This window comes from Paramacrobiotus metropolitanus, unplaced genomic scaffold, assembly GCF_019649055.1.
Source record: "Paramacrobiotus metropolitanus isolate TYO unplaced genomic scaffold, Prichtersi_v1.0 Parri_scaffold0000002, whole genome shotgun sequence".
Taxonomy (NCBI): Eukaryota; Metazoa; Tardigrada; class Eutardigrada; order Parachela; family Macrobiotidae; genus Paramacrobiotus; species Paramacrobiotus metropolitanus.
The window spans coordinates 3741863-3763792 of record NW_026570222.1 but is presented as its reverse complement, the minus strand read 5'-3'; the positions used below and the strand labels follow the sequence as shown (position 1 = coordinate 3763792).

The 21930-nt window shown below is 40.8% G+C and overlaps 7 protein-coding genes across 14 annotated transcripts; 3 read left to right on the top strand and 4 right to left on the bottom strand.

The window, feature by feature from the left end:
* The first annotated feature begins 186 nt into the window (after positions 1-186).
* On the top strand, positions 187-2150 carry LOC129588242 (ankyrin repeat domain-containing protein 49-like). The gene is given in 3 exon segments (XM_055482409.1): positions 187-569; positions 779-998; positions 1000-2150. Coding segments are annotated over 2 exon segments (585 nt in total). The 5' UTR covers positions 187-569; positions 779-864; the 3' UTR covers positions 1451-2150.
* On the bottom strand, positions 1737-4655 carry LOC129588170 (NADH dehydrogenase [ubiquinone] 1 alpha subcomplex subunit 9, mitochondrial-like). The gene is made up of 10 exons (XM_055482295.1): positions 4433-4655; positions 4144-4335; positions 3983-4072; positions 3595-3784; positions 3183-3345; positions 2933-3109; positions 2753-2829; positions 2583-2690; positions 2116-2324; positions 1737-2047 (listed from the first exon to the last, which is right to left on the bottom strand). The coding sequence occupies exons 1-10, from the start codon at positions 4446-4448 to the stop codon at positions 1941-1943; spliced, it is 1329 nt and encodes a 442-aa protein (XP_055338270.1). The 5' UTR covers positions 4449-4655; the 3' UTR covers positions 1737-1940.
* Positions 4656-5124: 469 nt separating this feature from the next.
* LOC129588224 (MOB kinase activator 1B-like) lies at positions 5125-6690 on the bottom strand. 2 transcript variants are annotated; one of them, XM_055482392.1, is made up of 4 exons: positions 6590-6690; positions 6315-6370; positions 5933-6232; positions 5125-5709 (listed from the first exon to the last, which is right to left on the bottom strand). In XM_055482392.1, the coding sequence occupies exons 1-4, from the start codon at positions 6591-6593 to the stop codon at positions 5374-5376; spliced, it is 696 nt and encodes a 231-aa protein (XP_055338367.1). In that variant the 5' UTR covers positions 6594-6690; the 3' UTR covers positions 5125-5373. The 2 variants fall into 2 exon arrangements, with proteins under 2 accessions (XP_055338367.1, XP_055338374.1); XM_055482399.1 differs by having other exon boundaries at positions 6565-6616.
* LOC129588252 (uncharacterized protein KIAA1143 homolog) lies at positions 6503-8142 on the top strand. 2 transcript variants are annotated; one of them, XM_055482426.1, is made up of 3 exons: positions 6503-6687; positions 7113-7257; positions 7636-8142. In XM_055482426.1, exons 2-3 carry the CDS (start codon positions 7150-7152, stop codon positions 8059-8061), a joined length of 534 nt encoding a protein of 177 aa, XP_055338401.1. In that variant the 5' UTR covers positions 6503-6687; positions 7113-7149; the 3' UTR covers positions 8062-8142. The 2 variants fall into 2 exon arrangements, with proteins under 2 accessions (XP_055338401.1, XP_055338393.1); XM_055482418.1 differs by having other exon boundaries at positions 6503-6728.
* An 848-nt stretch (positions 8143-8990) lies between these two features.
* LOC129589387 (poly [ADP-ribose] polymerase 1-like) lies at positions 8991-14458 on the bottom strand. Its single transcript, XM_055484138.1, has 21 exons — positions 14354-14458; positions 14064-14289; positions 13617-13828; positions 13249-13450; positions 13011-13099; positions 12805-12927; positions 12398-12589; positions 12172-12332; positions 11934-12100; positions 11771-11867; positions 11370-11515; positions 11023-11286; positions 10627-10752; positions 10326-10538; positions 10107-10205; positions 9842-9970; positions 9679-9781; positions 9533-9582; positions 9429-9465; positions 9264-9354; positions 8991-9180 (listed from the first exon to the last, which is right to left on the bottom strand). Exons 2-21 carry the CDS (start codon positions 14175-14177, stop codon positions 8991-8993), a joined length of 2805 nt encoding a protein of 934 aa, XP_055340113.1. The 5' UTR covers positions 14178-14289; positions 14354-14458.
* Positions 14459-14861: 403 nt separating this feature from the next.
* Positions 14862-16868, top strand: LOC129588196 (dTTP/UTP pyrophosphatase-like). 2 transcript variants are annotated; one of them, XM_055482347.1, is made up of 5 exons: positions 14862-15218; positions 15308-15478; positions 15617-15738; positions 15954-16169; positions 16231-16868. In XM_055482347.1, exons 1-5 carry the CDS (start codon positions 15126-15128, stop codon positions 16364-16366), a joined length of 738 nt encoding a protein of 245 aa, XP_055338322.1. In that variant the 5' UTR covers positions 14862-15125; the 3' UTR covers positions 16367-16868. The 2 variants fall into 2 exon arrangements, with proteins under 2 accessions (XP_055338322.1, XP_055338312.1); XM_055482337.1 differs by having other exon boundaries at positions 15611-15738.
* On the bottom strand, positions 15951-21663 carry LOC129588142 (dual specificity tyrosine-phosphorylation-regulated kinase 4-like). Of its 5 annotated transcripts, none has more exons than XM_055482253.1 (12): positions 21221-21663; positions 20386-20478; positions 19474-19789; positions 19169-19320; positions 18293-18429; positions 18059-18199; positions 17659-17797; positions 17412-17528; positions 17143-17176; positions 16868-17050; positions 16670-16799; positions 15951-16613 (listed from the first exon to the last, which is right to left on the bottom strand). In XM_055482253.1, the coding sequence occupies exons 1-12, from the start codon at positions 21347-21349 to the stop codon at positions 16343-16345; spliced, it is 1842 nt and encodes a 613-aa protein (XP_055338228.1). In that variant the 5' UTR covers positions 21350-21663; the 3' UTR covers positions 15951-16342. The 5 variants fall into 5 exon arrangements, with proteins under 5 accessions (XP_055338228.1, XP_055338246.1, XP_055338237.1 ...); XM_055482271.1 differs by having other exon boundaries at positions 19474-19777; XM_055482262.1 differs by having other exon boundaries at positions 20386-20469.
* Positions 21664-21930: the final 267 nt, after the last annotated feature.

The window sequence follows — 21930 nt, the reverse complement described above, 5'->3', positions numbered from 1 at the left end:
CTAATACAGACACAAACACACATAAATAATAAATGTCCAGCAAAATGCAAAATTGGTTGTACGATACTGTGTCGATACACACATTGCGCAATATTTATTTCATTATTACAAATCATTGTTATTAACAGAATATTATACAAATGCATAAAATTATTATGAATACAAGTAATAATACTGAACAAAGTGCGTTGTGATTTATGCTTCTGACATTTACCAGGATGAAATACATGATACGACAGCAAACATGTGGCTAGTGTAATACATAATTTAGGGTCAGGTTTCAACAGCATAAACTTCCTAATTGGTTTACGCCTATGTTTCTATGTTTTCCTATGAAATTGTTCCTATGTAAACGCGTGTTAAAAGGGATTACCATGGAATATAAATTGTTGCTTCTCTTCCGCTTTATGTTTGAGTTTCCAGATTACAATAATATTTTCGATGTTTCATAGTACCGGTGATTAAGTAAGTACTGATTAGTGCTGGGCCTGCTGGCATATCTGAATCGTGAATGAATACTGGTTTGCGAATATATTGTATCGGAAAACTGGCCGATCAACTGGCTGTGAGTCAAAACATACCACAACAATCTACTCGAGTACACAAAACATTGTTTGGACTTTGTCATATTCATATATCTATATTTATGTTTGCGCTTTAAATCTGATGAGTTTCTCTGTTAACTTTAAGTTTGCAGAACAAGAAGAGGGTCGACGACTAGGCTCCATTTATCGGGTGATACATACTTTTGTTCTGCTCTTTCTATAGCTACGGGTAGCAAGTACTCGTACCTCGGCTGCGATAAGCAAAACTATCATTGTTGCTGTTCGTCTGGAGTAAACGGTGAAGGCTTAATTGCGTGAAATGATTTCCGGACCAGAACAATTAAGTCGCATGCTGTCTGATGAGTTCGATACCGACGAAGAGGAGGCTCCAGTTATTGATCCGAACACAATTAAATCGTTACCAGACCGACTATTGTATGCTGCGGAGCACAACCGTGGATATTATCCGCGAAATCCTCGACGGAGCTCCTGATCTGATCGCTGTCCAAGATTCCGACGGATACACCGCTCTACACCGCGCCAGTTACAACAACCATCTGGACGCGGCCAGAGAGCTGCTGTCCCGTGGTGCCAGTGTTTCTCTTGTAACCAAAGACGGTTGGCAGTCCCTACATAGCGCATGTCGCTGGAATTCCCTGCAAGTGGCTCGTTTGCTCTTGCACAATGGTGCGGATGTTAATGCGCAGACAAGTATGGGTCTGACGCCGCTGCACTTGGCTGCCAGCGATAAAAATGCTGGAGACTTGCTCCGTTTACTCTTACTGCATCCTTGTATACAACCAGATTTGGAATCTCATGCCAAGGAAACGGCATTCGTTATCGCGCGGCGATCCGGACCGCACGCACACTTGTTTGATGTTGTCGGCAAGAATCTGGAACCTTAGGCATTTCGGTGATTTACTCTAGTTACTGAAATTTGATAATAGTTAGGGGTGAATCTCTTTGAAAAATAAAATGATATTACCATGATGTGATAGGTTGATAACGATATTTTATGCTTTTTTACTACATTACTTAATGATTGGTTGACTACGGTACCGATTTGGATATTGCTGCTAATTCACATCGGCAAAAATCTACTTTCGGATAACTGTGTATTCTGTTTACTTGCATCCCGTATAACTTTTGTGAGTGCAATTTTTGCGAGTTTAAAGATACAACTAAAAATAAAATGTACAGTTTTTTTCGACGTTCACTCGTTTTTATTTCAGTAAAACAGGTCTGATAAGCAACACAAGTTATTAATAGTAAACGTAGTTGCTAACAGATAAACTAATTCATAATTGAATGAAAACTGAAATAAAATAAAACAGCTTTGCGTAATATTTAATCAAACCTAAGGCTGTATTATAATATATTTACACTTCGACAGTTTCAACGGGTTTGCAGTTGCTGCTCTGGAGACTGATGATAGAGTTTCCACAACTCCGTGTGTAGTTCATCCTCCATATAGCGAGGATCGGGAGGCGTAGGAAATTCACCTTAGAAGACAAGTCACTGAATAGTATTCTCAAAGTAGCACAGAATTAATTATGCAGTAGTGCAGTACCTAATTCATCGTTATAATCATTAAATGCCCGAAAGGGATATAGTACAAATGGCGCATATTCCTCGATGGTTTTGAGTGGCTTTATTCCCAACGCTTCCAAGTCTGGCAGTGTACCGGCACGCTTGTCTGTTACATATTCACGCTCGGCTCGTTCAGTTGTAAGGTGAGGATTTCTGTAAGCGAAGATGTCGAACATCTTGTGCTTGAGCCTGCAAGCAAATTAAATTTAGTGTAATCAAGAACGAGCGGCTGCAGTTTAAAATGTGCCTTTGTGGTGTGAAAAGTTGCTTTTCGATTCTTTCGCCTGCATATTACTCTTCGCAACTCTGCGGCTGCGGGCGTTGACTATTACATGTTATTTTCCTTGTTTAAGTGCAAACGATTTTAACAGTACCACATGTGCCGAGCAGCATATTCCGCGTGCAAAATTTTAAAGTAGACTCAACCAAAATACTTCCCAGGCATACCGTGAAATTGGGTCAAGGGGCGTTCTTCGGTATCCCCACATTTCTGGCGATCGTCTCATAACCTGATAAAACCAGTCCACCAAGTCAGCCAGCACGTACCTTCTCGGCCTGCAGAAACAACTCAATTTAAACTATGCAATGCAGAAAGGGTGCACCACAAGTAACTCTACCCCACTGCTTCGTAAATTTTTCCAATAGAGTCCGGATCAGTTACGGCATTCGCAACAGCACGAGCCACATCACCAACCTAAAGTCAACGAGATAAAACCATTCTGAATTTGCACGTGCCGCACCGTTTAAACTAACAGCATCATGAAAATTATTAGAACAGTCGATGCAATACTACTTACGAAAACAGGCTGTTTGATCGTTGCTTCACCCCATTTGTACATCGGCATCCATTTAACGTTGCGCCTCAGCCAATAGCGGTAATACATTATAAACCTGTCGTTTGTACCGAAGATATCCGCTGGACGAAATATTGTAGCATTGGGAAATTCTTCCAACACGGCTTTCTCCCCGCGTGCCTACGCACGGCACCAAAAAGTCACGACAATGGCCAAATAAAAATCGTAATATGGAATAATCATAAGAGTTTACTTTGGATTTCAAAAATTCCGAGCCCTTCTTCATCAAGATCGGTGTTGGGTTTTCCGAGGCATTAAGAGCCGAAAAATGAATTAACCGTTCAACACCCGCTTCCTTAGCGGCCCGCGCTATCCGGCGAGCTCCTTCCACATGCACTTGCTCGAAAGTAAAATTCCTAAAAAACACGCACTGAACGCTAGAATAAGTTAATCTAAATTTAGCCTTCTAAAAATCCAGCAATTGCAAGTACAATAACAAAATCCGTCAATCTTATTGTCAATCAAACTAAGAACTACGTAGTACTTACTCTGACATTATTTTTAGTCTCTTAAAAGTGCTCAAACGTCACATCGGTTTTCCAAAAACAAACCCTAACCAATTATCTATGTATATTGCATCGCGCTTCACATGCTATTATTCCTACTTGGTTTCGTAATCGCGGCCAATAAGATTGATTACGACGTTGGAGTATTTCATGCTTCTTTTCACGGCGGCTTCATCACGGATATCGCAGTACTGGAACAAAACTTGTCCCAGATCGCCCATAACCTTAATATGCCGCACATCGTACGGATCGCAGCGATGGGCAATGATCAGCTGGCTACCAATTTTTCCTGGAAAAGGTAAAAGACATCGTTAACGAAAAACATAAGAAATTCAACGCTACTTTATTTCCCAGCACTCACACACATGCAGACATATTCATTAACTCCAAAATACATGCATTTTCGAATAAGTAAATTAATTGATTTACCAATCTGCAATGCACAAATTTGTGCGAATTGTTTTTACACAGCAAACTTATATTTTACCCAGCTGGTTAGAAACGGCTCCGCCAAGAAAGCCCGATGCGCCAAAAACCGTAGCCACCACGCCACTAAACGAAGAACGTCCTCCTCGACCTGCCATCAATCCACTAATCAAAATGCAATCGCCAAACACCATACAAAGCCAGTGCTCATGGAAGGCTCACCGCGTTTTAAGTTTCCCAGGGTGCTGGACTTCGCGGAGGTGGGTATGTCCGGGACGACGCCGATGTCTCCCGACTGGCCCTGCGCAGGATTGTGAGGATGCTGGAAGCGCTTGCTCGTGTCATTCCGGCAGGTTACGGCTAGCAGAGGGCTAGTGGCTTTTACCCCATAAATTCCTCTCCAAAGTTCCAAGCCTGGAAAACATGGACGAAACTAAACAGACTGAAAGCAAGCGAGGGCGAGCATATATGGCACAAGTGCGCTCCTAGTGCAGCAAAATGTACAAAGTACCTCTTGCAGCTTTCATTTTAGCAATGCCAAATGCGCAAATCCAGCTAGAAAATCATAATTTAAAAACAATATCTATTTGCAGAGAAGATTTTTCTGGCTGTGAAATGTATAAGTACGATCATGTGCGTATCTTCTTTCAAAAACAACAAATTTGTGAAGGAACAAATGGAATAATAATTTTGGCATCACTGATCACTTTGAAGTTTGAACGGATACACAAACTGCGTATTACAGTATTTGACTATCTACTGTAAGTGTATGCTCCTCATGGCAGATTTAATAGGTACATGATTACATCCACTGTTACTGCGCGCATACTGTACTATTGTACCGACGTTTACGATTTAGTAAAATATTTAATATTTGTATCTGGAGCGATCAGCTGTGGAATTTCATGTTTTTCTTTTACTCTTACTAGTAATAATAATACTTTAAGTTAAAGCAAGTCTATTGTAAATCGCCTGATTACCATAAAATAAATTAAAGTACTAGAGTAGGCAGTCAAAATTACAAAATGGGAAAATCATTAAAACATGAAGCAAAGCTTATCTAAAACCCATACATATATACTTATTTGAAGTTATTCACATACTAGTAATTATCTAAGTTCCGTTCCGTTATCTAGTAATTATCTAAACTTACCTTTAGAGAGAAATCGAATTTCTATCAGTTAATTCTTATTTACCGTACGAATGATTAATTCGAAATGCAACTGGTTTTTTATGAACGGGCAACAACAAGGAAGATAAATAAACATAAACCAGTATGAATTTACTTAATCTCTACAACAGATAAAAATTTAAAAGCAGATTCTCAACAATTATACACCAAAAAAGCAAAATAGCCGCTCTTTAAAAGCGCGAAAACATACTTATAAAAGAATGCAACTGAATAACGAGATGCATTGACAGGTAAATAACTGCTTAAAGCGCTACGGAATATCACCGCGAGCCCGAAGGATGACTGCTGCTGCCTTTGGAAATCAGTTTATCAATGAGCTCCTGCAATGGAGCTAGTTCTTTCTTATCAACCAAGTTGAACTCCTGGATGAAAAACGTGAAATGTTTGAACGAGGTGTTGAGATGCGCCTCCTCCTCCAGCGCAATCACATCCTCGAAGTGCTGATGATAAACGTGTGCATAGACACGAAATAGTCGCTTGAGAATTGTCTTCGCTGTTGACAGAAAATTCTTTGGGAATGGTACTCCAATCTTGGAAGGAAACAGGGTTTCGTCATCAAGCTGATCTTGCACCCAAGTCATCAGGTAGTCAATGTACTATAAAGCGTGAAAAATGCATTATTATCAGACTACCACATTTGCACTGCGATGTCGAGGCGATTGGATCGAAATTTAAAACGGCTTGAATAAAGCCATTTTTGACAAACAAGGGCACTCATGAAATGAATCTACCCTGGTGCGCGCGTAAAATAAACATATGCGATAAAATAATTAGCTGAAAAGTCGATCATAATGACTGTCAGCCTTACTGAAGCTCTACCTGCGGTGCGGAACACTTGATAGGTTTTTTCACCGTTTGTCCATCGGCCCAGTGATACTCGTACTTTGGTCCAGCGGACATCACAGGACACTTCTGGACCGTGCAGAATTCAGTGATCGTACCATACAACATAGAAATCTGATTGAAGAAATCGACGATGTGCACTGCAACCCATTCGTTCAGATCTTCTCCGTCAGGCAATTGTACAGCTTGTCGCAGATCAGCTCCGCTACCCAACGTGGCCTCGGCGTGCTTCGACAGATCATGGCGATGCGTTCCTTCAGGAATACTTTTTCGGGGCTGAAAATTGTGAAGAAACACGGGCTGGCTGTGAACATTTCAACCGTGCGATCGAGTTGCCATCATATTCATTATTCAATACCTTGAACGTTTTTTGTCCTCGTCGCAGTCCAAATAAATAATCCATTGCTGAGACACCTGAAATCACGCTCAAATTTTCTCCAGATTACATGCGCCAATATTTATGATTTACTCATTTATTGCAAAAAAAGAAAAAGGTTACGAATTGCAGTTTGCAACTAATAAGAAAAGTCAGAAAAATAGTTGAAAGTTCAAAACTAATCAAAATTCAAAGCTCAGCTCAAGAGTCAAGACTCAAGAGCCAAAAATACCACGTCGAATGTCGATGGATCATACTCATAGAATGATGGGAAGTTGGGAACTGCTCATCGCCAGAACACCCCCTCTCATGCCACTTCCTAGGGTAGTTCCTGCGCTCCTACGTGCACAGTGTAGTGAGTGTACTGAGTGTAGTGAACTTTACCTAGGCCCTAGGGTATGTACACACCCCCCTCCTGGATTAGACTATGACTCTACTACTGTTTGTTGTGGTTTATGTTCCGTACTTTACTTCCTTGCTTTTTTCAGAAACAGAAGACTTAGTCACTTATAAAACTAAGTATTTTATTATTATTATTTCAGTGCTCAAAAGTCAAAGTCAAAATTTTACTCGATACCAACGTTCCGTGCGACTACGAGTATATTTTTAAATTTTATGCAGATAGATACTGTACGTTTTATCTTTGTTACCGCCAATATCTCGCGTTCTTTTGAATCCTCGCGGTTGCTTGCATGCCAAATGAGAAATTTACTTCTCATCCGTCTGATTAATTGTGAGATACAGTAATATGATTATCTGGTTATTCTTTAATTTTGTTAGTTAATTTTATATTTTTTACGCAACAATCACTGCCGGAATGTCTGGGAGAAACCAGGTGACGGTTATCAAGCCAGAAGAACCAGCGTTTTTAAAAAGCTTCAAGAAGCGTGCTGGCTATAAAGAAGGACCTACCATAGAAGACAAAGTAAGCTGTTTTAACTTATTATTATTATTATGACTCATTTGTCACTTTTAGGCTTACTGTAATGGTAAATGAATGCAGAGGGGTACGGGTAAATCGGAATTACATATTCTTATTACGAGTATAATAGGGACAATAGCAAAAACATTTCCAGGAGCAAAGATTATTTAAAATTAATAAAATAATTAAGCCGTAAGTGTCATCGGTCAAGCTTTACCGATCGAGCTGCTTTTGCGTAAAGGCCTACTTGTGGAATGTGGAACAGACCCCCCCCCCTATTTTACTGGTTGTATTAATTTTGTTGATTTGATAGTTGTTCTGCGGAACAAACAAAATTACAGACAGCTCACTTGACATCGAAAATATCGACATTTTTTTTAGAAGCAACACCTGCTGGCCGAAGCGGACAACATTGATGACCGTCCAGACGAAAAGCCAACGATTGTTACCCTTCGCCCGGGCGATCTCACGGAGGAAGAAGTTGAAGCAATAGAAAAACAAGAGGCAGATACGAACAATTCTCAACCGGAAACCGAACCAGATTTCGTTGATCTCCAGTCGCATGCCTCAGTGAAAGGAAGCGAATTTGCCACAGAAACGGAAACGGAGATATCGGAGGAAAAACGTGCGGCGCAACCCAAGGTTGTATTTCGAAAGCCTCATAAAAGACCAACGATCGATACCGGAAATCCATCAGCAACCATTGGTTCTGCTCCTGCTAAAAAATCGAAGTCGGCCAGCTCCATGGAACAGATCCAGAACAAAAGTTTGTTATCTTTTGTTGAAGATGAGGAATGCAGTGATTGAGGGATAAGTGTTCGCAAGCAGGAATATCCGCGATGCTAGCGAAAAATCAATCACGTGATGATTCTCATAAATCTCAACATAGCGTGTCAGTTTCGCATTCGGTTTTGTTTTAAAACAAAAAATGGCGAACTTGGTAAAACTGGACATGCGCTGTTGTGCATTATCGTATACATTTCCAGCGCCAGTTACGGAAATTTACTAAACAGAAAATTCTTTATTGGCGACATCGCATTAGGTCTGCTTGTTCATTTCGAGCACAAAGCATTTTAGAAATATAATTATCAGACAAGCATAAACTAAGTAAAAAACAACGTATCAGTTTATAGTACTCAAAACACAACTTGGGAAATCAGCATTTACGATCAACCAACAAAAAAAAGGATCTTACTATCATCAGTACTGTATCATGAGCAACGTTTATCAACATAAAACCCCATATTAAACCAACATCACGATCAATAGTAGGTATTTTACTTTCTGCCATTTTACTGCAAAGGCAGCGCCCAGTGCCAGCTATATCGAACAAAAAACCACTTCTCCATATATTGTAACTGGAAAAAATCTCTAATTCGCTGTAAAATATCGTAGCGTGGTTCAGAATGTCCCAGTATTCCAGTCGCAGTAAACACATTCCAGATTCAATAACGTCCGTAACTGAATTTCACTTTAACCAAATAACGCAGATTCACTTGGGCCTGCAAAATATGACTTATTGTTAGAGTCTTAGACCCATAAAACAATAAGGAGGAAACTCAATTAAGTAGTACCTCTTTGTATACAATATATTCGTTGTACAGTAACGAGGACCGAATGCTGGCAGTCATGGGTAGTCCACAGGGAATTTCAATAAGATTGTCCTTTTAGCTACAATCAACCGATTCATTATATGACGCAGTGTAAGCATTAGACAGTTGAGATTTTTCCATAAATTACTGCTGACCGTTACCGGCTTGCACTGCGCCTGATTCTGCTGGAACAAGGTCAAACGCTTCAGGAGTTTCAGTGAAGGAATGAATATATTCACTCTGCTCCGGATTGGGATAAGTTGCACCACATCCCTTGACGCTCTGAAATTCCGGTGACAGACGGGTAATGCATTCGGCGTCGTTCAAAGGTTTCCTGAGAAGCAAGAAACAATGAACTTCTGCTGATCTAATCGCTGGGTAAAAGGCACTGACAATTTGTACCCATGCAGTACCTACATTTTGCCCAATGCCACATCGGACAGGAGCAACAATCCCACGTTATTTTCTTGGGAAGTGAAGCAGTAATTGGCACTCTTTGATACCATGTCTAGACAAGTCCACATGTATGTATTCCGCATTCTCAAGCACTAACTCGAAAGCAAACCAAGAAGAAAAAATTACCAGCGAAATAAACCCCTTTTCCGAACATATACCCGGTCTAAAACCAAAAAAATTGATCAACAGATTTTAAGCAAATTTTATGCATATTAAACTGCGACACCCACCACAGGAGCTTCTGGTGGAGCAATTCTCAACCCTTGCGACAAGATCCCAGCTGGAAGGCAACAATACGAATCATGATGTAATATAATATGGTATAACATATTTACTCCTTTATTTCCAGACAGATCTGCACTGTAAAATTTATTACCAAAATTTGTAGTGCGGCTACCGTGCCATAAGAGCTTATGGTTGTTTAGCTCCTGGAATTCAGCAAAGCGAGCGCTTTCCCCTGATCGCCGCACCTTGAATACCTAAAAACGAAAAACCGAAATAAGTGACAGAAAATGTGAAATTACGACTGCACTACGCACGTCCAGCAGTTCCAGTTTATAAGTGGAATGAGTCGCAGCATGTGTATTGCGGATGTATCGCTGCACCATTTCGTAATCCCAACTCTTCTTCTTCACCACTTCCAAGTCACATTTCAGCTTCTCATAGTGCTAAAATTTGAATAATACTTACAAACGTGAATCCAAAAACAAGTCGTTCTTATTGCAGTCGGTTATCATTAAAAAAAAACATAAAACCCCCCTTATTGCCTCACTTATCTAATACAAAACTAAGAAGCTGCCGTACCTGGTCCAGTGGATCTTGATCAGAGCCACGATTACCACTGCGCAGAATGCTAAATGCCACTTCAATTTCCAGAAGATTGTCCAGCATGTCCAGTTTAGCCTGTAGTTCCGGTAAAGTTATGTAATTCTGTATGCTCATACACCATTCTGTGCCAGTTTTTTCCTTCACGTTGCACCAAAGCTGATAAAAGCAGCAGAGCGTACAAGTACTGTACTGTACCTTAATGTCCTCTGTTTTATTTAGCACAGTTGCGCCGCCAGCGGAAAATACGTGGGGAATAAAAGTGAAAAATCTGTTGGATCCATCAATATATTTAGGCGAATTAAGACGCTCGCCAGCTTGAATCAGTGACTGCAGGTCATTCAACACCTTCATGGCATCTGTAATCTGCCGTCGCGACAACTTTCCCAACGGCATTTTTTTCAGGTCAATCTGCAAATACAATAAAGGATCAAGTTTCCCGCTATTTGCATATATTTTTTGAAAGCACTTCCGTAATTTCATCCCTACTTTCGCTGACCTCAAACGCTTTCATTGTTTTCTTCATTTCTTCAACATCGAAGATCATTTTAATCAGTTCTTGTATAGGTCCGGCCAACTTTGTTTTGCTCCCTGGTGCGACTGCGTATTCTTCGACTGTTTCGTCCTGCAACCATAAGAGTATGCACTTACACAAAATATTGTTTCCGACGTCCCACATCGTCATACGAGTACAAGTGACAACATAACAAAAAGCCGCACTATTGTGGCAGCTAGTATCCGAGTCTACATTATCTACTGTTGTCCGGTTTCACTGGTTTTAAAAAATTACGCATACTTCGGCAAGCAACGCGATATGTAATTACAAAAAGTCAAAAAAATGTAAACTGCCTTACTCCAGCAATGCACGTACAACTAGACAAAATAATCCACCAACCTCTCCAAAATCAAGATCCATTACAAAGTATTTTCCCGGCTTTTTTTGAAAATTCTGTTTATCTGCCCACTCATTGCCAGTTTTGTCCTTAAAATGGAACTCGAACTGTTCAACAGCGTCATCCTTATCTGTCTCCAAGATAATATCTCCCCCAATTGTTGTGCCAATCCTTCCCCAGGACCGGAAAAAATGGTAGACAGGTTTATTATCACGCTGTATAATCTGCATCTTATAGAATGAATTCGATCCCATTTGAACATCGGCCTAAAAAGTCAAACCACATTGGGTACAGCGTCCTTCATGCTCTTTCGTCATACATTTACGAATTCTTGTTTGAAAATTTTCACCTTGGCCAAAACACATGCGTACACTGTCCCATTTTCTTTGAGAACGCTGTGAGTGTCCTCATCCAGGCCACTCTGTGGATCGACTGCACCGCCGTTCTTAACGATTACTTTCATCTTATTATCATCCAGTGCGTACATCATCGCAGCTACAAAAGCACGTACATAACGTTAGACAAATTCAGCATGAATTATTTGTACACTCCGTATCTGTAGAAAAATATGTGTTTGATTATTCCTCCTCAAAAGAAGAGTGCTGCATATTATGTAGCAGTATGCCTAGTGGTAATTCGCAGATAGCAAGTCCCACTTGACAGGCAACACAGCATGCGTAGATTGGTTATGCAACAACGACACTTTACTGTAAGTTTAAACAACTAACCACAAAACAAGATACGACTCACTTTTTTTCTCTTCCTGCAGTCGATGCATTTCGGTGCTTGAAAGGCCACTGGGGAGTGGTTCAGCCCCAGCTTCTTTCGCGTGAATACGTACTAATGGCTACAAAAGTTCCAACTTGAAGTAATTCAAAATATCCTGTGCCGAAAAAAAAGTTTTGAATCCTACGTTGCTAGCCTTCCATGGATTAATCTTAACCCTTTCAATAAGGGCAGCCAATTCGTCTTCCGTATGTAGTCTTTCAGATGAGCATTCGTCCAAGAATTCAACGGGAACTACATGAACATGGCACACTTCCGCCATTTCCAACATGACAGGTCGGCTTGCGATAGCGTCTACGAGGACGAGGTGAAACTCCGTGCAAATACAGTTAAGCCTCGCAGTTGCTACTGTGCAGATGACCTACTACTGTCGGAAATAACGACTAAAGTATCCCCAGATGCCTTGGCCACAAACGTTCCACCCAAATCCGTCACCGTCTTTTGAATCGCAGCTCTTGTCATAGATAGCTTGCCGACTGCTCCAACCTTCATGCCCTTAAGCGGCTGTTTCACATTCAGTTTTTTTCTGTAAAACAAGAAACCTATGGCAGAGAGCAGCTCATAACGATACTACGGAACTCGTCTGCTCACACTTTTGGCGCTGGAGCAACTTTTTTTCCAGAACCGTTTGAGTATGGTGATTTAGACGTGGAAGGACCATCCACTACAGTTGAGCCGGATCTGGCAGATGCACTCGCCCCACTTCCCTCGCCATTGGCAATCGTCATAGCAAAGCATTTAGGAAACATTCGGTAACGCGACTTAGGCGGCAAGTAGTTGCTCCTAATAAAATTTCAAATGTTCAAATCTAAAGTAAACACTATAAATACCATTAAAACAAATTCGTTACTCGTGCTGAATATGCTGTAACACACAAGCTGACTTCGGTGTGTAATGATATAAAAAACCACCATTACAGTAACGAAGAAAACAATCATCATTCTCCGCAGTAGTAGACCAGCAATCGATAATATCGAATGTTTAAGTCAGTAACTTACAGAAACTCGTATTTCTCCAGAAGTTTCTCAGGAATCGTCACATTATTCCGCGCCGGCTTCTGCGTTTTATAGTCGCATTTGGCCCAATCGCTCACTTGGCCAATACAATAGTAAGCGTCGGCACTAAGAAATTCAAGGTTATCCAAAATTACGGAATATCGCCCAAACTCGATAGCCTCAGAGTCTCAGACGGATCCTTTACTTACCTTACTACAATGTGGCCACGATCAGACGAGCACTGTTGACATTTCGCAGTAGCTCCAAACAGCAACATATCTACCACTCTATCAGCCACCTGCAAAACCATGACTCAAATGAGCCACTGTAACAGAACAGTACTTAATACCTACCACCCACCCACCCACTGATGTACGTCAGAACGCAAGAATAACGTTAGTGAAAACATTTCCGAACAAATTATCAAGGAAAAGATTAAAGACGCACCTTGGATGTCACAGGCACATGTTGGTCGTTCTCCTCCAACAGAGCCTTCAGATCTTTGCTAGACATCTTTGCAATCGCATCTTTACATTCCCAAATCATGTCAATCTGCTTCTTCCAATCTGCATCGACCACACTGCTCTCTGTTTTCCGTTTCTTTTGTGCAGAAGCTTTCCCCGCGGAACTTTTTCCCCGTTTGCCTTCCCTGAGTCAATGTTACGTAAATATTCATTACGCTGAGGTGATAATTAACAACTGCCCAATATGAGTACAACCGAAATTCTTACAAGTTCACACTGTTCTACTAGACTCGAAACAAACTCTTCAAGCGAACTGTACATAAACTGCATAATGCATATGCTGCTACGAACCCATTTTTGATTGGCTTCGGTTCGTCATCTGAATCTTCATCCTCTTCCTCAATTTTTGCGCTTTTTCCCGCCGCTAGTCGTCGAATACGCTGTTGGTCGTCCCAACGAAGATCATGGAAATGCCAGATTTCATCCACATTTACACTGGGCTTCTTCTTGAAAAAGCAGTGTGGATGGTGCCAGTGCGCATCTTTACCATCGTGGAAGCCAGACTACGAACAACAACCGAAACCCCAGAAATAAAACAGTCTCAGACTCACAAGATCGCTTTAACAATAGTAGTTTTGAAACTACAACTTAGCAAAAAGTGTTTATAGGTGGAGCCGGAAATGTCAGAATACAAGAAAAAGATAACAGAACACAGCGCGGAACAGTCTTTCAAGATTGCTACGTCAGCTATGCTATTACAACCACTGTGGCAAAACAAAACTACAATGCACTGCATACCTGCACCATGATACACAGTCGCACGACATCCTTCCCAATCCCATTTTTGCAGCCTTTGCAGGACGATCGATCACTGAGGGAATATTCGGCCCGATAAACCCAGCTGCTGTCCATATCTGTCGCACGTTCGGAATCCTCGCAAGATCGAATTCGCACAGCAAGTACTTCGCAATGATTCCGTCGGTGACCGCTATTCCGGCTGCTCTTCAAGTTTCCTCACTACTTTCTGTAATTGTCAAGAAATCAATTTATAAGAAATCGTCAAGAAATCAACCCAAGTAAACATTTACAAATTAAAACTTCAAAAGCAGAGAAGTGAGGGCTCTCATTAGTTTGACTTCTGGTTGTGGATAAATGCGCGCTCTCCGCTGTTCTTTGTTTTGGTTGTGTCTGTGCTGCACAGCGCCGGATCAACACGAGCCGCACACATTTGGGGGATGGGGACAATGCCTCATTGTGCTGCACAGCTGGGCAGCATAATGATTTTATCATGCTTTTTTGTAAATTTTTATTTTTTATCGATAAATTAATGGCCGCCAGATAAAGTTTATCACGGTATTCGGTATTCCATATACCTATTTTTATTACTAATAATTATATGGAAGCATATTATTAGATAAATATTTGCGGCGGCAAGCCTATAAGTAGAATTATTGCGCTTGCATACATTAACGATAAGTAGTGTGTCCCCATCAAGTGGTGGTGCGTTACACGACTTGTGACTTACCGCTACAGCTCTCTGCGCACATTTCGTGACGTCAAACTGATTTTCTAAATTTTCTAAAATCCCAACTTAACTTTACCAATCTTTTAGCCTCTTTTAGCGAAAAGCGGTTTCCGTCATTTACACTGTAGTTTGTAGTTTTAATTTCCGCCAACGAACTCTTAGGTCTTACGACTTTATTACATTACTTGGCCTTCAGTTTCCCTCTAGTTTCCCTTTAACAAGCGAAGCTTTCTTGAATCTTAACGAAGGGTTTGAGTTTCGAGCTTAGGCCTTAGAAACCCCGGTTTTTCGCCTGACGCTTGCGCGTTTGCTTGTGCACTTGTGACTTGTACATCATGTCTGTGGCTCGCGCGCTAGAATTTTTGAATCGCAGCGAGGTGTTTTTGGCTAGTGGGTCGCCTCGACGTCGGGAACTTTTTCAAAGACTAGTACGTATTGGCCCAAGACTGTGTAACACTTTGGTTTGAGTACGTATTTGAAAAAGCATGGACTGTGAGCGCCTGTTATTCTTCCCTAGAACGTTCCTGTGCTGTCACACTTGGCTATTCCGGAAGCAGTGGAGAACCTCGATTCCACTACATTTGCTGGAGCGAAAGAATACGTTACTGCTAACGTTGCCAACAAAATAATTTACGCCTTGAAAAACATGAGTAATCGTCAGTTTGACGACCGTCGCACTACTGACAATGTAAGGCTGCTTTGCTTTTCTGTCCCTAATCCGGAGTCCGGACTGTTGCGGTGCCTGATTGTTGCTTAATATTATTGGTTGTAATTATACTCTACATCATTCCTCTGCCACATACATAACACATGTTCCCAGTTGCAGAACGTCATGCAGAAGAAATCCGTACCTGACATTGTCGTGGCCGCCGATACAGTGGTTGTGGATGGAAAAGAAATTTTGGAAAAACCTAAATCTTCGGCTGACAATTACCGCATGATAAAGCAGTAAGTGGGTTATAATAAGTTAGTTTTTTTCACGTTCGACAACTGTTTTAATTAATTTAGGAATATGCAGTCGTATTTGAAAACCATCCCTACAAAACCGCATTAACGGTGCTCTAGTTTTACGCGAAGTTCGAGTGCGAAGTTGCGAAGTTTCTTTGACTACACTGAAGAGTTCAGCAGCCTTACTTAATATTGTTTATTTGTGTCTTTGATAGACTTTCTGGAAAAGAGCATACAGTGATCACCGCCGTGTCTTTCGTGTTGCCACCCCAGATCGCCGTTAGCGGCGGCGCATCTAGTGCAAATTTGGATGGCGACGAAAAATTGGACTTGGCAAAGCTCGCCCACACTTTCACTGTGGAAACCAAAATACGACTCGTTGCAATGGATCCCGATACCATTTCCTGGTATGTTAACAGCGGAGAGGGCAGGTGAGAGGGTATAAGCGGTCATTTGTAGACAGCGCCAACGATAATTGTCCATTTCATACAGAGACAAAGCTGGTGGCTACGCAATACAGGGCATGGGCGCCGCTTTGACTCATTCCATCCAAGGATGCTTCTACAATGTGGTTGGCTTCCCGCTCAACGCCTTCGTGACGACACTAGGAGAATGTTTGGGTCAATAATTTGATGTCGTCTTCCGTATGGGATTCCGTATGAGCCGTTAACCGGCCCTCCTCGTCCTCATTGAAAGGATTGGTGGATAATAGTTCAGCCACCAGATCCCGGTTGTCATAGTTGCTGTTGGATACAGTTTCGGATGGGTTAATTTGGTTGGCACTGGGGAAATCACGGGCCCCTCGCCCCGGTGGACCGGTCATCCATTCGTGACTCAAAAGATTTTCGGCCGTTGCACGAAGGTGTGGATCCCATCTGTGTTAAAACATTCTGTCATCCGTAATATCTTCGGGTGTGTACGATTCGCTTACTCAAGGCATTTCTTCATAAAATCGAGGAAGCGGCGGTCAGATGTTTTCAAGATGGAATGCAATGGCTTAGTGCCGGGTATTCGTTTCTTTCCGCGGCTGTTGATGAGCCGCGTGGGATTTCCTAGGCTATCTGTGATGGGTCATCCAGATTTTTTTGTAATTGTATAGAAAATTTGAAATCAATCATTAAAATCTTACCAAAGAAGTATCGAGCACGTGGCGCTGTCGTAAGAATTTTCCTCGGGGGTAAACCTAGAATCTCCATTATGCATGCTAGTTGGTCCGCTTCGTTTTCTCCAGGAAATATGGGCCGTCCTAATAGCAGCTCTGCTAGAACGCATGCGAAACTCCATATGTCAATGGCGCAATCATAAGGAAATCCTTCAAAATAATTCAGAAGTCAGCACACAAGTTTTCCAATGTTTCCATTTTTTTCAGTTGTATGTAATGTACAGTACAAGCCTGTGGGGTACCTAAAATAATTTCCGGTGCTCGATAATAGCGGGACTGCAATGCACAGATTCGTTGATTAAAAACAATCATTATAGTACTATTACGATCTGACTTTTGATTATTCCTTTAACCAGGATTCTATGGCCGACAATGCATAAAATGCATGTATACTGTACAGCATAGATTCGGGTACAGTAATTTTATTTTTGCCTAACTTTCGATCACCCACATGTTGGTGTTCCGTTACCGTATTTCGGTGCCACAGGTCTAACAGTAATTGTAACCTTACTTGAATGTAGCAGTATATCTGCTCCTGTACGAAACATCCCGATCCGAAATCGGTAACTTTGATATCGTAAACGGATGTGCCCGGCATGCCTTGCCTTGTTCGCAGTAAGATATTTTCCTGCAGAAAAAACCATTAATTTTTTCAGTAACAAGTACATTTTATCAAATTCTTAATTGCAAAATCGTAGTTGTCAGTGTGTCATAGCCTTCATAAACGGCGTAGAGTTGCTACTAGATGTTTTACTAACCGGTTTTATATCACAGTGTATAATTTGCTCCTGCTGAAGTAAACTGAGGGATTGTAAAATATTCCATCCGAAACGCTTTACAGCCATAACACTGAAGCCGTTAAAAGCATTGCGCTTGAGCAAATCATAGAGATTGATCCTGTGCAAGTAAATCAAAAGCCGATTTGTCAACTGGTACTCGTAGCAGAAAAATGTTTAGCAAATGTATCGTTTACGTGTTCGGACAGACATGAATAATCTTAGGTATGGATGAGTAACGGTAAGCAGGAACTGCAAACCGAATTACGGTTCACTTGCATACATATTTTGCGCAAAAACTACATACATTTAATTTAGAACAATCATTGCTGCGCGATCCCTTGATTTGGATTATTGTTAATTCGTAACTCGTGGTACATACCCAGCCAGCTCCAAAACGATGCAAATATGTTTCCGGAAATGGAAGCAGTCTAGCATATGTATAATGTTTTTGTCATTTTTTGCATCTTTCTTTCTTAGATGATCCAGGAGGCGCACTTCAACAATGCCTTGCCGGTAAAACCTGTTCATCAAGCAAGCAGCAGTTCACGCTTCTTTGTAACAGCCATCGTACAAATACGCATACCTCGTATGAATAGTTACTTACTTTACCTACTTCTTTTTACTTCGGAGCATTTTTATAGCGACATCGGTGTGACTTTTGTGATCGCGGCATCTGAAAACTTGACCAAACGATCCTCTTCCAAGCAGTCCAACAATTTCATAGCGATAAGCCACGTGATCGTGGGCTTCCTACAAAAACATATTGATGGCTATTTACTGCATGCCGGACGAACGTACAGTATTGTACCGAGACCAGTAAAACCGTAACAATTTAGCTCATGACCACTATAAAACTGTCCGTACTACTGATAGTCTGATACCTACTAAAATGTTAGCTCTTTATTTGAAAACCGAGACACACATGTATCAGTAACATAAAACCATTATAAGCAAGCGAAAAAGCTAGACTTTATAACAACTAGATTTCATTTAGCTACTTATCGTTAATAAATCTAAAGGAGTTGCATGGTGTTTGTGGTCGATAAACAAAAGTGGGCTTCAAGCGTTGCAAAGTAAAATAAACCAATGTAAATTATGTAATCACTATTAAATGAACAACTGAAGTATTTAAATAATCAATAACTCTACAAAGTACATCTGTGCGCGTTTGAATGAGCAGTCAGTTGTATTTAAGTACTGCAGATTCAATAAATTCACTTACAGGACTTATTTAAAATTTCGCATAAATATCAAAAGATGCTTAACGACTTATACAATATATACGTACTGTAAATAATTAGCAATGCTGTATTTAACCGTCTAAAATATAGTTGTGACTCTTAAAGCTTCTTTACGTGCGGACGATTAAAATTATCTGCAGTGTTTGCTTATCATGGCATCTTCAAAAGATAACCCCATTGTATTTATAGCGCAGCCAGTGAAGGTGAGGTTAGTAGCCTAAATTTTACCTATTAGCACCAAAGCGTACCGCTGCGTACATTCCGTCATCGTGGTCATCTTTCTTTTGTTTTGCTCTACTTTTTCGTTGACGCCCAAGGCCAAGATACCAAATTTCTTTGTATTTCTGGATCTCGTTTAGTTCGAACTCCGTTAAATCACGTTTGAAGTAATGTAGAACCTCTGAAAAGCACTTGACCTTTTAAAACCAATTGTCGATTGACGCATACATCTGTATAAGCAAGTCGCGGAATGGTGATTATTCAGATATGCGCTAACTACAGAGTGGATACAGGCCCATACAGCTAATCAAGAAATGACAAGGAATGTTTTTACCTCCGGGTGTCAAAGGCCAACGTAGGGATCGTCTTGTTGATTCGGCGTAATGAGCAGCAGCGCGTTTGGCCTCCTCCGCAGCCAGTCGCTTTGCTTCTTCAGCAGCAACTCTTTTCGCTTCTTCCGCCGCCGCTTTTCTTGCCTGGTCTTCTTTAGCTCTTAATTCTTTAACAAGTCGTAATCTCTCCAGAGTGCGATCCCGGTCAGTCTTCTTAAAAGATCTGGATGCCGTGGCCGAAGGCAAAACGTAGTGTACTGTGTCGTTGCGGTCTCGATCGTAATCGCGGTGCGTATGATTTCCGCCCTTTGAAATCAACTAATAGTTTACTAATTTTCTTCTTGCAACGGCATAATCTACTTATATCGTCAAACCGTGTAAACAGCTTCATAGAGAACAGGTCTTAATTCATCTTCTTCATCGAATCAAGCTACCGTATGTTTGTGATACCATTAACATCCAACAACTTGTGTGTATATATGTACCGCAAGGACTTTAGTATCGTAAGTTTCGTGGACTGCATAACGCAGTTCAGGCTTAATTTAATACTCGTTTATAGAAAGCATTATTGTGCCATCTGCAGTGCTACTAACCATAAATAATATCTAGCACGATTTGAGTTAGGGGCCAGTGCGGTAAGCAGTTCACAGCGAAATATTACGATTCCGATTAAGAAATTTCCCCGGAGAAATTTCTTAATCAGTCAACTTCTTAATCGGTTTGTTAATCGGTCCGATTAAGGAAATTAAGATCCCTCTGTTAATGTTCATTGATCTACTGCTACTGCAAAGTAAAGTTTCTTCTTACAGCCTGCTTGTATAATATTCTTAAGGACATGTAAAAAATTGCTGCGATTACTCTTGAGTCGGAAAAAGGCTGTGCTGCGCATGCCGCATTCGAATTACTTAGTTTACCGGGCGTCTACCAGAAATTATTACTGCTGGTTTGATGCTGGGAACTGGTAGTCTCTGTTGTGCGTCGATTTCGCGTTCCAGGATCTGCGAACCCTGAAATTGGGAACAAGCTGAAAAAGCCAAAAAGCCAATACTGTGAACTACGGTAGTGATACCCTTACAATACGAATCGATTCCACGATTACACGTTCGGATAGATTTAGAAGTTCACTGTTATACGATCGCGATATGTGATTGCTAACAATTAAAGTACAGTGATAGGTGACAAGTATCCACCTTTAAATAAACTACATAGTACAAAATTTAATAAACTCGCAATTTACCAATAATTAAAATTATTCTGATTTTCGCAGCCAGAAGTTTTCGCAGCCAGAAGCCACATGTGTATAAAACAGAAACAGAAAAGCTAATTTAAAAGAAAGTACCTAATTGAAAAGGTGCGAAACCTAAAGTCGAAATGCACTTTCTTGATAAAAAAAGGGTACTACGAACTACAAGAGATACTGCTACTCATTAAAAAGGTTAAGACATGTGCTGAGAGATTCGGCGGTTCGCTAAGAAAACAGACAGAACTGTGAGCGCGGTTTCTATATTTCCGGAACAATAGGTTTTTCGGATTTTGTGTGGTACTGGTCGGAATCTAGGAAGTTTTAACAAGCAAACATTTAACAGTAACCAGCCAAAACCACTTTTGTAGCGTTAGACAACCGTACACCTTAGTCAACAGAAAATATTGTATTAAAATCAAAACCTAATAAAGCAGATTTAAGATTTTTCTAACCGTAAGTGATCGCTTTTCAAGGCGTTATATCATAGTATATGCAGGTCAGCTTACTTTCAGAGAGGCTTTTTGCACTGCCTTGGGTTCAGTTATTGAATTACCGATAGTCCAACTTGATGTTCCAAAACTGGACATGTTCATATTATGGGGCATAATAAAGGTCATAGATATCGCCAGGCACATTTGTTCAGCAAAGGATGGAAAATGGTAAACAGTCAAGTATTATAGCTACTGTGCTCTTCCTATCAGTCTGGTGAACTTAAACGTCTTTTTACAAACAGTAATACTTTTACAATAGATTTTCTGCTGAGGTTTATAGAGCGCATAGTTTGCAATTTTATGAATCTGAAAACAACAAAATTTGCCACCCGTTTTATGCCCTCGATACCGCATTACTCACAACGTAATTCAACAAATTAACAAAAGTTCTCGAACCCAAAGCTTTTGTCAAACTTAAGATCAACTGAAACAAGCAATATCTTCTGATCCCAGTCCCGTCTCGTTTTATTGCCACGACTTTCGGGCAAACGAAATCAATTTCATGTAATGCTTCTCGATTTATTTTGGCTTAGCAACAGTAATGCAATACTGCAGTTCGTACTTCAGAAACCGGTTCAAGCAGCACGGATTGTAACGAATGTACAATACATTCTACCCTACTCTAGTTATCCAACTTGTCCTCAGTAAGCTTCACGCCCGCCACAATTCTTTTTTAAAACTTAAACTGATCATGAGCTAATAGTGCAGCGGGCTTTTACTTCTCA

Coding starts and splice junctions, on each gene's coding strand:
- LOC129588170 (XM_055482295.1), bottom strand. Junction 2,830..2,932: donor CGATCAAACAGCCTGTTTTC/GTAAGTAGTATT, acceptor CGTTGACTTTAG/GTTGGTGATGTGGCTCGTGC. Junction 2,325..2,582: donor CCCCTTGACCCAATTTCACG/GTATGCCTGGGA, acceptor ATTTGCTTGCAG/GCTCAAGCACAAGATGTTCG.
- LOC129588224 (XM_055482392.1), bottom strand. Junction 6,233..6,314: donor GAGGACAAAAAACGTTCAAG/GTATTGAATAAT, acceptor CACAATTTTCAG/CCCCGAAAAAGTATTCCTGA. Junction 5,710..5,932: donor TCAAGTGTTCCGCACCGCAG/GTAGAGCTTCAG, acceptor CACGCTTTATAG/TACATTGACTACCTGATGAC.
- LOC129588252 (XM_055482426.1), top strand. CDS start 7,150: ATGTCTGGGAGAAACCAGGTGACGGTTATCAAGCCAGAAGAACCAGCG. Junction 7,258..7,635: donor GACCTACCATAGAAGACAAA/GTAAGCTGTTTT, acceptor CATTTTTTTTAG/AAGCAACACCTGCTGGCCGA.
- LOC129589387 (XM_055484138.1), bottom strand. CDS start 14,177: ATGGACAGCAGCTGGGTTTATCGGGCCGAATATTCCCTCAGTGATCGA. Junction 12,333..12,397: donor GTTGCTCCAGCGCCAAAAGT/GTGAGCAGACGA, acceptor CTTGTTTTACAG/AAAAAAACTGAATGTGAAAC. Junction 10,539..10,626: donor AAACAATGAAAGCGTTTGAG/GTCAGCGAAAGT, acceptor TTGTATTTGCAG/ATTGACCTGAAAAAAATGCC.
- LOC129588196 (XM_055482337.1), top strand. CDS start 15,126: ATGTCTGTGGCTCGCGCGCTAGAATTTTTGAATCGCAGCGAGGTGTTT. Junction 15,739..15,953: donor AATTACCGCATGATAAAGCA/GTAAGTGGGTTA, acceptor TGTCTTTGATAG/ACTTTCTGGAAAAGAGCATA. Junction 16,170..16,230: donor GTTAACAGCGGAGAGGGCAG/GTGAGAGGGTAT, acceptor CATTTCATACAG/AGACAAAGCTGGTGGCTACG.
- LOC129588142 (XM_055482253.1), bottom strand. CDS start 21,349: ATGTGCCTGGCGATATCTATGACCTTTATTATGCCCCATAATATGAAC. Junction 20,479..21,220: donor TGCAAAAAGCCTCTCTGAAA/GTAAGCTGACCT, acceptor TCCCAATTTCAG/GGTTCGCAGATCCTGGAACG. Junction 17,051..17,142: donor AGCACCGGAAATTATTTTAG/GTACCCCACAGG, acceptor ATTATTTTGAAG/GATTTCCTTATGATTGCGCC.